Source organism: Sinocyclocheilus anshuiensis, unplaced genomic scaffold, assembly GCF_001515605.1.
Source record: "Sinocyclocheilus anshuiensis isolate Anshui unplaced genomic scaffold, SAMN03320099.WGS_v1.1 scaffold1543, whole genome shotgun sequence".
Classification (NCBI taxonomy): Eukaryota; Metazoa; Chordata; class Actinopteri; order Cypriniformes; family Cyprinidae; genus Sinocyclocheilus; species Sinocyclocheilus anshuiensis.
The window spans coordinates 887,763-902,113 of record NW_015551074.1 but is presented as its reverse complement, the minus strand read 5'-3'; the positions used below and the strand labels follow the sequence as shown (position 1 = coordinate 902,113).

The 14,351-nt window shown below is 38.6% G+C and overlaps 2 protein-coding genes across 6 annotated transcripts in view; both read right to left on the bottom strand.

Moving 5' to 3' along the window:
• LOC107662216 (exportin-T) overlaps positions 1-5,778 on the bottom strand; it is a 32,022-nt gene extending 26,244 nt beyond the window's left edge. The window contains exons 1-8 of one of the 4 annotated variants that reach the window (XM_016452149.1): positions 5,681-5,778; positions 2,926-3,076; positions 2,620-2,702; positions 2,416-2,472; positions 1,222-1,291; positions 896-1,114; positions 622-806; positions 334-502 (exon numbers count right to left, since the gene is read on the bottom strand). In XM_016452149.1, the coding sequence (XP_016307635.1) occupies positions 334-502; positions 622-806; positions 896-1,114; positions 1,222-1,291; positions 2,416-2,472; positions 2,620-2,702; positions 2,926-3,015 (873 nt within the window). In that variant the 5' untranslated portion in view covers positions 3,016-3,076; positions 5,681-5,778. Of the gene's footprint in view, positions 1-333; positions 503-621; positions 807-895; positions 1,115-1,221; positions 1,292-2,415; positions 2,473-2,619; positions 2,703-2,925; positions 3,077-5,675 lie in introns of those variants that run through there. The other 3 variants (XM_016452150.1, XM_016452151.1, XM_016452152.1) reach the window with 3 other exon arrangements.
• Positions 5,779-13,386: 7,608 nt separating this feature from the next.
• The window catches only part of LOC107662243 (parathyroid hormone-related protein-like), a 21,246-nt gene continuing 20,281 nt past the window's right edge, over positions 13,387-14,351 (bottom strand). For both annotated transcript variants that reach the window (XM_016452186.1, XM_016452187.1), the window contains one exon: positions 13,387-13,647. The gene's annotated coding sequence lies outside the window, so the exon portion shown is untranslated. The remainder of the gene's footprint in view (positions 13,648-14,351) is intronic.

The window sequence follows — 14,351 nt, the reverse complement described above, 5'->3', positions numbered from 1 at the left end:
TATATATATATATATATATATATATATAAATACATACACACACACATATGTATTTATAGGCCACATTCCCATTGTTTTTGAACAATTTAAGAACTTTTTTTAATGCCATGCCAGTTTCTATGGCTATATTCATGGTGAAAGCCAGGTTTAGTTATTCAAAAGTAAAGTAAAACTAAAACTGTCTAAGTTTCATTTTTTCTAAAAACATTAGGACTAAATCTGGATTTACTTGGTTAAAGCCCTTTTTAAAAGCATCAACAGAATAAAACAAGTTCCTCAAAGGGTTTTTTTGACAAGATGAACACTTGCCAGAACAATTATGTATTCACACACCTGCTCGATATTGAAGAACCCTGCGGACTGCAGCACCTGACACAGAGTCTCCACCAGCTTGGTTTTGTCAACAGGTTCCATGCCCTTATTAATGATCTCAAACAGACAATCGCACGCCTCCTCACGCAGCTCCTCAATGGACATGTGGCTGAGCAACAGATTCACAAACCTACACAAACACAGCTGTCACATAAACAGACAGGAAGCTCAAGGAAGGTCATTAGAGTCAGTCTGATGATATATTAGCGCGAGTCACATATATACGACCTTCATCAGAGCTGCTCTGACCTGTCGTTGGCGATGAGGTTGAGGTCGATCCAGGACACGTACGCGCCCACTACCTCCAGACACTGGCAGGTCAGCTCGCTGTGGGTGTGCTGGTACGTCTGAAGGATCTGAAACCAGGACTCCACCAGCGCCGGGATGCACTGCTCACGCATGGTGTCTTTGATCAGAATGTTTCTGCGTGTCTCCTGAGATAGGACAGAGAGAGAGATGCACTTTAATGGCATGACGGGAGCAGAAGACACCAGAGTTCTCCTCGAGTTGGCCTCGGTTTTACCTCAGAACTGTGCAGGATGTCCCGATCAACCACCTCAGCATCGATAGCCATCAGTGTGCGCAGGTAAATGTCCACACCATTCGAATTCAGTCCCACCAGATTGAGGATGTCAAAGAAGAACTTGGGCCATAATGTCAGAAACTCCATCACAAACGTCAGGGCCAAAACCTGCGCCGCCTTATTCCTGATGAAGGGCTTTTCTGGATGCACATTCATCAACTGGACAAACATGCAAATACATGACCGTAAATCATATTTCAAGCGCACATGTAGCATGATTATTCATCATTCACATGAATATCAATGAAATGGTAAACAATACTAACCTGAGCCTGCAACCATTTCATCAGGGTCTCTCGGATCAGCTGCTGTTGAGCTGCAGTGAGCGACTCGTGTCTGCAAAACACAGCATTTATACAATTTTAAAAACTGTATGAAACTCTATCCACCTTATTTTTCAATGCAAAAGTAAACTATTTTCTGTTAATGTGTGAGATTTCTGATTCTTTAGCCGCTTTAAGTAAATAAGTACAAGAATAACAATAAAACTTTACACTACAAACCAGTTTATGATTATTATAATACATTAAAGGGGTCATGAACTGAGAAATCAAGATTCCTTTAGACATATAAAAGGTCATTGTACTACAAAAACATCCTGTAAGTTTCAGAACTCAAAACTTTCTCGTTAGTCTAAAAACAGCTTATATTGAAGCCAATCTGCCAAAACGACAGCTTGTGGAATGTGCCACTTTATGATGTAAGTGTGGCTAAACCCCGCCTCCACAGAAGATGATCAACACCTGCTTCTACTTTACTGCCTGTTTAGCCCCGCCCACCGATTCTACAGCACTGCCTGTTTAGCCCCGCCCACCGATTCTACAGCACTGCCTGTTTAGCCCCGCCCACCGATTCTACAGCACTGCCCATTTAGCTTTATTTTTAATGAAGATCCAGACCGCGTCAGAAAGAACTTAGTCCTCTGTTTACTTAATTTTACCATGGATTTGTTTACAAACAAGGCACAATTCAACTCCGGGTTTTCATTAAGATAGAAACGAAAAGACAATGCTGTGCCACTGCCGAATATATTGGATCCGGCAGTAATGTCTCACTACACTAGTGAGTGCAACTGTTTTGATTACGTGGTCACTATTACTTTGTCTGTTATTACAGATCGTCGAGTATTTACAACCACAGCAGCGTCCATCTATGAAGGATGTAGGCTGTCAAACATACACAATTGTTAGCCCATCACAGCAGTAGGAGTTTACTTTGAGTAAATTAAAATTCACCCTATATATTTTCTAAATGCATTTTATAGGTCTTAATGCGAACAATTTATCAGTGCATGTTACATTTTTGGACCTCGTAATGTTTAATCAAAATATCATAATTTAAACATTCATGCATTTGGCAGACGCTTTTATCCAAAGCGACTTGAGCTGCATTCAAGGTATACATTTTATCAGTTCTTGCACATTTTTTATTTTTCAGAGTTTGCAAAGATTCAGTGATACCTGAATTTAATTTGGTGCTCCAAGACTTGAAAGCAGAAGAACTTTACATGATCGTCACTGTGAGAGAAACACGCACAGATTGCATGAATCAATATTATTGCGTGAAACACTACAGTATGCACATATGTAGCAGCAAGGCCTGCTATAATCTTACAGAAAAACACTAGATTTAGTGGTTTCATGCTCTTCTAAAGTGTATTTTACCTGTAAAACCCTTTGGCCAGGGCTTCAGCACACACCTCCCATCCATCCAGAGACTCTTTCAACTGCTCAAAATATACCAGCGCCTGAAAACCCAGAGAATGTAAGGAAAGATTGTTTTATTTACTCAACAATGCACTACAAGTATTAGTCATGCAAAATATGTAATAAACACGCAATGGACTGTAAATGATGTGCATGTGAATTCTGCAGACACAGATTGCATGCAGTCCCAAATCATTTGTGAGGAAATTAATGATTTAAGTGTGTATGTTTACACAAAGATCTAATCCAGTGTTTTGCGCTCACCCTCTGCCTGTAGCAGGCATCGGCGTTGGGGTTCAGTCCCATGAGGGCCTGCTCGTCCATGATGGCAGGTAACGCCGACTCGCAGGCCATACGTGGGTTAGCTGCTGTCCTCAATCAGTTTATCCCAAATCTCCAAACAGGACACACACATCTGAGAGAGAGAGAGAGAGAGAGAGAGAGCGAGAGAGAGAGCGAGAGAGAGAGCGAGAGAGAGAGCGAGAGAGAGAGCGAGAGAGAGAGCGAGAGAGAGAGCGAGAGAGAGAGCGAGAGAGAGAGCGAGAGAGAGAGCGAGAGAGAGAGCGAGAGAGAGAGCGAGAGAGAGAGCGAGAGAGAGAGCGAGAGAGAGAGCGAGAGAGAGAGCGAGAGAGAGAGCGAGAGAGAGAGCGAGAGAGAGAGCGAGAGAGAGAGCGAGAGAGAGAGCGAGAGAGAGAGCGAGAGAGAGAGCGAGAGAGAGAGCGAGAGAGAGAGCGAGAGAGAGAGCGAGAGAGAGAGCGAGAGAGAGAGCGAGAGAGAGAGCGAGAGAGAGAGCGAGAGAGAGAGCGAGAGAGAGAGCGAGAGAGAGAGCGAGAGAGAGAGCGAGAGAGAGAGCGAGAGAGAGAGCGAGAGAGAGAGCGAGAGAGAGAGCGAGAGAGAGAGCGAGAGAGAGAGCGAGAGAGAGAGCGAGAGAGAGAGCGAGAGAGAGAGCGAGAGAGAGAGCGAGAGAGAGAGCGAGAGAGAGAGCGAGAGAGAGAGCGAGAGAGAGAGCGAGAGAGAGAGCGAGAGAGAGAGCGAGAGAGAGAGCGAGAGAGAGAGCGAGAGAGAGAGCGAGAGAGAGAGCGAGAGAGAGAGCGAGAGAGAGAGCGAGAGAGAGAGCGAGAGAGAGAGCGAGAGAGAGAGCGAGAGAGAGAGCGAGAGAGAGAGCGAGAGAGAGAGCGAGAGAGAGAGCGAGAGAGAGAGCGAGAGAGAGAGCGAGAGAGAGAGCGAGAGAGAGAGCGAGAGAGAGAGCGAGAGAGAGAGCGAGAGAGAGAGCGAGAGAGAGAGCGAGAGAGAGAGCGAGAGAGGGGAGAGAGAGGAGAGAGAGAGCGAGAGAGGAGAGCGAGAGAGGGGAGAGAGAGGAGAGAGAGAGCGAGAGAGGAGAGAGAGAGAGAGGAGAGAGGAGAGCAAGAGAGACATAAACATAAGTCAGGCTTAAATCTCTTACAGTACACACAATAACATAATAATGTAAACAGACTTACAAAGGAAAAAAGTGGTCGACTGATAATTGGTATAACTGATAACCTAGAGAGCAGGATGACCACAGGATGATATAACATTGATTACATAATACAATTTAATGACTACGTAAATAAGAAATTCAGAGTATTAGTTTGTGACGAGCAAGTTAACTATTGTTAATACAAGTAAACAGTTTGAGATACTGATTCTGGGCAAAAAGGCCTTATTAATCTGTCAAAATAACAATTGATCATTAAAAACAGTACTTTTGTAGTAAAATGGCACAGAGATCACGGTGGAAAAATGCAACAATTTGCTAAACATTTTATCACAACTTAATTTCAGTCCATAAAGTGTTCAGTCCACTTAAACATGTAAAATGTATTTAGCGTGTTTATTAAGAACATGAATATTTTTTGTTGCATTAGCTGAAACTGCATGGGTGGATCAAAAAGAATGTTTATTAATTTTACTTGTGCAAAAACTTAAAAATGAGTACATTTTACATAGTTTTTTGTGTGATGATAATACCATAGTAATTACACGGTAATACAATGAATATTACAGTATAATGAGATAAACATGCCAGACCATCATCTTTATGGCACATTTACACAGCAAAGGTGGCGCAGAAGCGCTACTGAAGTGGCATTTAGGTGACAGACTTTTTAATGCATTTACACAACTGTATACTTTAATACTGGGGCTAAGCTGGGTCAAAGCAGGCGTTATTTATTCCAGCTTTGCTCTTTACACTTAATTTTGAGCAGGCACAGAACAGCCTTAACTCAGCTGTCAAAACACCCCTTTAGATAACATTATTTAGAATGAATTAAAACAAAGGGCTTTAACAATGAGCTGTTTGATTATTATGCAATGCGCTGAAAAGTGTCCAAACAAACACACACATGCTGAACCAGCACGACTGACTCACTCTTTCTCTCCTTTATTCCCTCTTTCACTTGTGTGTACACTAACAAAAGCAGTATGGCATTATAATGCTTTTAGGACGTAGTATAATACACCAGGGTCTGTTGACATGCATCGAGGCAGCTGAAGTGTAATACTAATATTATTGTGGCATTACTTTTTCTGATGCAACACGGGCCCAATAGTGGGCTTAATCAACCACCAACACAAAACACTATTACACTCGTACCAAACAATTATATTTACCTCAGATATTCGCTTAACTCGCGACTACGATCTTGTATTTATCAAAATAACCGACTTTCGTGCTAAGTGCTAACCGACTAGCTTGTCTCGCGCGTGCCGAATCTCAGCGAACGTGGCGTGACAGACCGAAAACACGACGAAATAACGACAAACCCAACCGAAACACAAAACCGACGCGTGTGTGTAGTGATAACTAACACACGTAGGTAGTTTAGCGAGTTATCGGCTTAACTAGCGGACAAGATTGTTGTGAATGAGATGAAGACGGCACCATCGGCGCGCGCTGTCAGATAAAAGACCCGCGCGGAACTTTCATAGAAATTAATAAAATATGCCACGACCGTGTAAATGTGTGGATAAGTTGAAGTTTACCGCACCTTACCGTGAACTTTACCGCTCCAACATCATCATCCGCCCAGCTCAAGCGACTCAACAACAGCAGCGTGTCGTCGGGCCGACCGGATGTGCGGGGCACGAAACAGGAAGAACGTCAGCGCGTAGACGCACGCACGCTTTACGTATATAATTGAGGACGCATCCTTTTTATATTAAGCTTTATATAACGACTACAGACTAGCCCCCAAAAGAAAACGTTTTGTACAATAAGAAATGTTTTATAAGCATAGAAAAATGACACGCATTTACAAGTGTATATCAAAGAAATAAGAAAATATGACTACGCTGAGAACCGTAAGAACATGTGTCATTAAAGAAATAAAAGGAAAACTAAATGAGAATAAATTTTAATTTCAGAACATTAAAAATCCATGAAATTACAGTAGAAACAGTAACTGTAATAATCATGGTATGTTGGCGGAAGCTGTTCTGAAACTTTTCTGTAAAGTACACACACATTCACTAATACATTCGTACAATCTAATAAATATTTATTTAACAGAAAATCAGAGTTGTGCACTGGATAATAAACTGTTATGTTTATTTCTTCCCACTAGAGGGATCTGTTCACCAACTAATGAAAGGACATCAGGGGCACGTTCAAGCTCAAACCGGTGCGCAACGTTTTGCTACGGTTTCCGGTTTGAACGACATGTTTCCTGGAAACGGTGTGCAGTGGGGTTTGAGATGCGTTTTCTCTTATTTGGTGGGTGTGTCAGAAATGTCAATCAGCAGCAACATGTATATAAACCACGCGGTATTAAAGAGACAGCTTGCACAATCTAATTAACATCAAAATAAATTCACAAGAGCAAGTATATTGTTTGCACATGTTTATTTACATTAAAGTCAAAATAACTGAAATAATAAGAGCACAAGTATAGATCTGGAACTTCTTTAAGTCTGTCTAAATATAATTTAGTAATTGCAATGTCTTCTGGTCCATATCCTTTCCTTAGGACGGTGTGCTAGACACTGATTAATAATGTAAAATAAAAATACTATACATATTTATATATTTTGCTATTGTATTGTGGAGTGACACTTTCATAAACTTTTCTATACCCCTCTGATTATATAATGGTAAATATTACAATATCATAGCACAACAACAGTGATCAGCAATAAGCCTAATACTCACAATAAAAATAATAAGGTCATATAGATCATAGCACAGTCTCGGAGGTAAGAAGTGGATTATCCTTCACCTGAAATGTTTGTCTTTTCATCCTGAAATGCGAGGCAAATGTTGGATCACAGTAATTAGGAACCACAGTTTCCACAAATCCCTTCACTCGATTGGGATGTTCTCTTTTATTCTGGACGGCAAGGGCAGCATCGAGTGTATTTTGCAGTATTAGACACGTATTTATACCGATTTCATAAGGCTCCGAAAATTCTTCAAAAAGAACACAAAGAATGGCCTTCTCAGCTGCCATAGCTGCAACTCTTGCGTCATCAGAACAGTGTTCAATGCACCACCGTTTCCGTTTAAAATATGTTTTGCACCATTTTGTCAGGGCTGAACGCAGCCCTGGTCTAATTATGCTTCAGACTTGAAAGAAAACGTCCAAAATACATTTACAAATACAGTGTTTATTTTATTACACTTTATCCATTCTGCAGACCTCTTCCATTTAAGTAGCACTTACATACACCAAACTTTACAGCTTCATTTCTATCTATATTCTTAAGGTGTTTACAGAGGGGGTTGTTCATATATCATTCGCCTGACTTTAGACATTTGTTTCATATTTTTACCATATTCACCTGTAGTGTCTTGCCTTAAGAATTTGTCGATTTAAGATTAATACAGTTTAAGAAGTTCTTTCCAATCATTGTTTTTGCCTAAAAATGTTTGCTCATTTTCTCGATCTTCTGGACAAAACCAGGACTAGCAAATAATATATTTGTGAACTAATCCTTCTTGTATGTCTGTACAATGTATCAGTCAGTATAAGTGCGTTTGTGAATCACTGAATCAGGCAGACAATTCACGGACTGAACACGTCAGCGTGGTTCAGGAGTTAACAATGAAACAATAAGATACTTAAGAGCACAGAGATCAAAAACAGCACCCGGCCCAATTTAAACCCTGTATATATATATATATATATATATATATATATATATAAAGATTAATTTAGTCAACTTTTAGAATTCCAAGAAATGGACCAAGGGTATCTAGATCTACTTTAGGTCATTTTCTGTGGCTTAAAATCATTTTTATTATTCACATCTTTCACACAGATTGGAGTTGGGTGGTATATTTTCCTAATATTCAATTAAAGCAGCAATCTGACGTTTGAGGGGTGCAGCTCGTTTTTCTCGCTTTTAACTGCTCTGAAAATCACACTCGACTCTTTGTTTGTAAAAGATTCGAAGCCGGGCTTTAAAACACGGTCCTACGAGCCAAAGCCCGTTTTTTCCCCTTCTCTGTCGGTATAAACCCGATTGTGTTTATTTTAACGGAAAGCTTTTTCATGGCAATCCACGGAACCGTATTGAAAAGCAATCGGCTCACGCTACTTCATTTCTGTCTGAGGCGCTACGCTTCCCGCCTCACAGGATGGTGGCGCGCAGAGGCGGGAAATCCTCTGAACCAATAATCACGGGTAATTTTCATGACTCGGCAGCAGCCGCCCATCTAAATTGTACAGACGTTTCCCACGCTTGCGGGCCGATTGATTTCCCTGCTGGTTGAGGTATTTGTCCGATCCAGTTCGCTCGGACAGCGCGAGAACTTCGGTTCTGACTCGAGTCATGGGTTTCTTCTTCCCGCCAACAAACCGCAGCCAGTGCGGCCGTTAAAATTACTCTGCTGAATTTGAAAATCAGCCATTGGTTTGCGCGGCAATTAGGTCAATTAAATAACACACATCGAAGACTCGAGAAAAGCACGTCTGTTCTTTTTACTCTTAAGTTCAGAGTTTAAGTGTGTTTTAACATCAAAGAAATGCTCAGACTTTCCACCATGACGGCTCCATTCTCTCTCCGTCTCGTTCCCACACTCTGATAGTGTTTTACAGGTGGCTTTTCATTCCCTGCTGATTATTTATCCTGCTTTCCTCCACAGAAGTCCTGCCAGCTCTGAAATAACACCCGAGGCCTGTGTGTTGTCTCTGACAACAGCTGATCATTAGTCTGAAATACAGCCATGGCCTTTGAAACCAGCTCAGCTCCTTCACTGAGTTCTAGTAGGTTTAGTCTTTCGCAGGATTTGTTTACTGGAAAACGCTCAAAAGTCAGACATGACCGATGGATTTTGAGGACGCTTCATGATTTTCCAGGATGGCTGTGCCGAACCGCTTTTTTTGTTTTGGCATGTGGTGTACCGAAAGTTACCGAAACGCAATTCGAAACTCGAAACTACTCAACATTGGCTGGTGTTGTCTACGAGTGTTTCAGCTGAAATCTTTGAGAAAACGTTATATGTTGCTCGGAAACAAAACACCAGACATCTAAAAGAGATGTCACACTTCCATTATGAATCAGATGTTCCTAAAATTAAGAATAACAATAGATCTAAATTAGATTATAGTCAGTCCAGAGCTGATATGATTGATGTAAACATGTTTGAGTCGAATGTGAGGAGCTGCAACTAAAACCCATTTTGTTAAATCTAAAACCAAATTGAAGAAAGATTATAGACCCTAAGTACAGTAAGAATAGCTTTAAAATAACATGGTCGTTTGGTCAATTTGACGAGAAATGTTTGAGTTCATAATGAGATCTCTGACTTTTGATCGCAAGCTCTAGTTATCTTGGCAAATTATGTCAGTTCTAGTATTCTTGATGTGTAAATACTATGGTAATCTATGATCATGGCATTACATCTGACAGCACCTCTGTAGCACAAATGAAACATGAGACATTGTTGAGATCTCTTTTGAAACTAGAGGAGAAACGTGAGATTAGTGGGGTCTTTTTCTCAGGAGAAGTATCCGAGAAGTAGGAGACTAGCAAAGGTCTCAATGCTCTTCATTTTTATTTTGCTGATGCAACGCCGTGAATCACATGGGCTTGTAGGAGCTTTAATGTGATAGGATGATTTTCTGAAGCTAATATATGATTGATGCACATGTCTTTGAGCCAAATGTGAGGCACTGCAACAAACTCATTTTGGTAAACTAAAACCAAATGAAAGAAAGACTATAGACCGTAATGAGTTACTAGTCAAAATACAGTAATAATACAGTACTTTAAAATATCATGAAAACCAGATTAGATCATTTGGCCATTGAACAATTTGATGAGAAATGTTTGAGTTCATAATTAATTTTGATCACAAAAATGAGTTATCTTGGCAAATCTGGTCTGAGCATCATGAGATATTGTTGAGGTCTCTTTTGAAAGAGGAGACACATTTGAGAAGCAATAGACTCTCCGTTTTTATTTCACTGATGCAACACAGCTAATAATCTGGGCTATTAGGAGCTCTAATGTGATCGTCAGATTGATTTTTTTGGAGCAAATGTGTGGTTTATTATAAATGTCATTGAGTCTAGTGTGTGTGTGGTCTGACCGTACCGCGTTCCCAGCGCTCTTACATGGCTTTAAACTCTGAGGGGGGTCACTTTACTGACTCGATCCTGATTCACGTGTGTACTGATGTGTGTACGGAGCCTCCGAGGGGGACAATCTGCTGGTATGTTATCCTGAAATGATCCCAAAATGAGCAAATAGTTCTTGTAGCCTGTAAAAGTTGTGAGAGCTGCTGGAAAGTGGGAAAAGTGAGTAAATGCCAGCAACGCGAAGCTCCATCCGTACGGCTGATCTCAGCCTTCATTAACTGCTGTAAGCTGCTTGTGTGACTTTCATCAAAGGCAAACAAATAAATGTCAGAGAAATTGAATTAATTCCCAGCATGCCGAGTGCCAAAGACCCCCCACTGCCATGGAAAAGTTGAATGTTGATGCTCTGGGTTTTGGTGTCTTGGAGAAAGAGGGACCTGGGCAATGGTCCTCTGGTTTTTCTACTAGCAAACCCTATTTCTAATGCATAAAAACTCAGGAAAAGCCAGAGACAAATGCATGGCTTTTTGTGGCTTTCGTATGTTTGGAAATAAATATGCACATACAAAATATAAAATATTTTTAATGCATGTAACTAGAGAATAGCTAGAGACAAATGCATGGCTTTTTTTTTGGTTTTCTATTATAAATAAATTAAATATTATATATTTCTAATGCATGTAACTTGAGAAAAGCCAAATGCATGGCTTTTATGGGCTTCTGTATGTTTAACAATGAATTAATTAATCAAATATATGTCTAATGCATATAACTCGAGAAAAGCCAGCGACAAATGCATGTTTTTTATGGACGTTCGTATGCTAATAAATAAATAAAGAAAGAAAAGCCAGAGACAAATGCACGGCTTTTGTGGGCTTCCATGTGTTTGTTAAATAAGTATAAAAAATAAATAAAAATATACATTTATTTGATATCATTTAAAAAAATATTTTTAATGTAATACATTTTTGCAATTCCGTTTGGTGAAATTATTGTTGTTTTGTGAATTAGGCCAGAAACATAGTCTGTGTAAGTACGTGTCAGACCAGTTTATAACACAACTTAATTATGCACTGAATTCTCAGAAGTATACACAGGGGAATAGCACATAAAGTGACTTCTACAGTCAGTTTTCTTTCAGATCAAGTGTCACGGCAGAGCAACAGTCTGAAGAGAATCTTGCTGAGCAAGTTAGTTAAAGTCAAGCTGTTGACATGTTTATAGGAGCTACCTGAAAAATAACACATCTGGTTTAAGGGTACAAACATTTGCAGGAAACTCTATCGCCCCCTTGAGGATTGAGGTTTGCTGCCGCCACAGCAGCTCAAGAACACACATTAAGTGCATTTAAACGCCGTCCATTCATTACGGCCTGATTCCCAGAAGCTTTTTCCAAACATTTTTGAGTCTGCTTCCCCGTGGAATGGTTTTCCTGTCTGCACGGGAGCAACATCAGACGCAAGTGGCCGAAAGTGAGCCAGACGCCTGCCTGGAGCTTTCCTTGTTCACACACACACACACACACACACACACACACACACACAAATATCACCCACACTGCAGGAAATGGTCAGATGTTTAATTCATTCAGTACAGGTTTTTTCTCTCTCTCTCTCAGTGCAAAACAACAAGAGTTCTTCTCTAACTTGTGCTGGTCGTGTACAGATGCTTCTGTGGTTTTGAAGGGAGGCGCTGGAGGCTGATATGAGGAAGATGATGATGTGGGGCTCGTCCAGGTCAGCAGCAAAGAAACCCAAAATAAACAAATACAAAAGCTCGGCTCCAAAACCTAGTGAGCAGCATCCTAACTGAAACAGAAACTCAACTGACAGTTGAGTTTGACATGCTAAATAGCATAAAAATATGTAACTTGTACGAATATTGGGTACTTATTGCATGAAATATATTTAAATAGACATTTCTCTTAATTCTGTGGAAGCTTGTTTCCGCCACGGGATAAAAAAGGTAATTGTGACTTTTTATCTCACAATTTGGACTTTTTTTCTGAATTGTGAGATATAAACTCGTAATTCTGAGAAAAAAAGACAGAACTGCGAGACATAATCCCAGAAATCTCTGATTCTGATTTTTTGTTTTTCTTCTGATTTTTGAATCTGAGTTTCTGAGTTTACATCTCGCAATTCTGTTTTGTTTGGTGTCCGCCACGGAATAAAAATAAATAAATAAAAAAAGGTAAATGTGACGTTTTATTTCACAATTCTGACTTTTTTTTCTTTCTTGCAATTCTCTGGAAAAAAAGTAAGAATTGCAAGATACAAACTCAGAATTCAGATTTTTTTCTCTCTCTCAAAATTGTGAGAGAATTGCAAGATACAAAGTCAAAATTGCAAGAAAAAATTGTGAGACTAAAATCATGATATTAAAATGTCACAATTACCAAACAAGCAATGTATTTAATTTCTTTCATCTTCAATCAAAAAAAAAAAAAAAAAAATAAATAAATAAATAAATAAAATAAAATAAAAAAAGTCCAACCATTTAAGATTATACAGTTTTAATAAACTATTAAACTATTTAATTTGACACATATTTGTCAGTCATACATAAATGAAACAGGTCAGATGTCTGTAACAGTAACAAATAAATGCAAATAGTTAATAATTAATGATATCATGATTTTTTTGAGGTCAGAAATCTGACCTGTTTCTTTTATGTATGACTGACAAATATGCATCCCATTAAGTTCATGAGTACCTGTGTAACTGTGTAATCCAAATGGATGGAAATTTTATATGCAATTCAAATCTTCAATGTAGGCCTTAAATATCTTTTTGAATGTTGCTGATTGTTTTCAGCGAGCCTTTCATAATGCATTCTGTGATTGCATTATCGAAGCTGCTCTCGTATTCGGCCAAAATGATGAACTGTGAATGAATCTATGCTCCCTTCAGATGCTGTCTAGTTAGGCAGCTCACTAGGTTTTGGAACAGAGTCACAGAAACATGGATGCCAAAGCTGTTGAACATACATTGAATCAGAATGTGGGCAAACACAAGCATGACTATTGTCTTCATTCAACTCAACCACAAAATACGTCCATTAACAAAACGACTTGTATATATTTCTATATTTATATATCTAAAGTGCATTATAGTACAAAAATATAGAAGGTCAGCAGCACCTTGATACCCTTACAAAATAAATACACCATTCAAACAAAATAAATTACAGGAATTCTGACACCGTAATAGAGGCATAGTCCTAAAAAAAGAATAAAAAGGAAAACTAAAAAAGAAACAAAGCAAAGTATTCACAAGGATCCGAATGTGTGGCTCCGTGGAGCTGTAATAATATTTGAGCAGTATCGTTATTGGTCTTTGTCATTGTTCGGGTGCATTGTAATATTTACAGACAATAAATATTTTCCTCTCACTTTTACAGGAACATTTAGGTGTCCATTTCAAATGTCCTCACGGATCTGAAAGAGAAAAGAGAAAATGAGATTGATTTAAAATCAGCAGCAGTAGTTTACTTCAGCATTTGTTCAGCTAAATTTGAAGTAATCAGTGATATTTTAACATTAATGATATTATTTGTGAAAATTTGGATAATATTAGATTTTATGTTTTCTGTTTTCATTTTAGTTAACATTTTAGTAATTTTATTGTGTGGTTTTGTGATTTTATTCATTTAAAAAAAAAATATGTCTACATATTTTTATTATTTTTTATTAATTGATCAATTACATTTTTTTAGTACTTCAAATTATACTGAATTAGAAATGTTAATAATGCATATTTCTATATTTTATGTTTATTTTATTTCAAGTAACAATTTTTTTTTTTTTGTTGTAGTCAATGTTTTTTATTTATTTTACTTGATTATTTTTTATTTATTTGTTATACTATTATAGGATTTGTTAATATTTTGAATGAGAGTTTTTGTATACTTTCTGTTTTCACTTTAATTTTAATTTTTTAGTAGGCCTAATTTTGTTGTCTTTTTATATTACTTTTTAAAAATAGTAATATTTTATATTATTTATATATTTTATTTATTTATTTTGAAGTTTTAGTTTATCCTGCAATGAATTCATGAGTCATCACTCAGTTTTCACACACTCACACTCACACACACACTCTCACACACACACACACTCACTCACTCACTCACTCACTCACT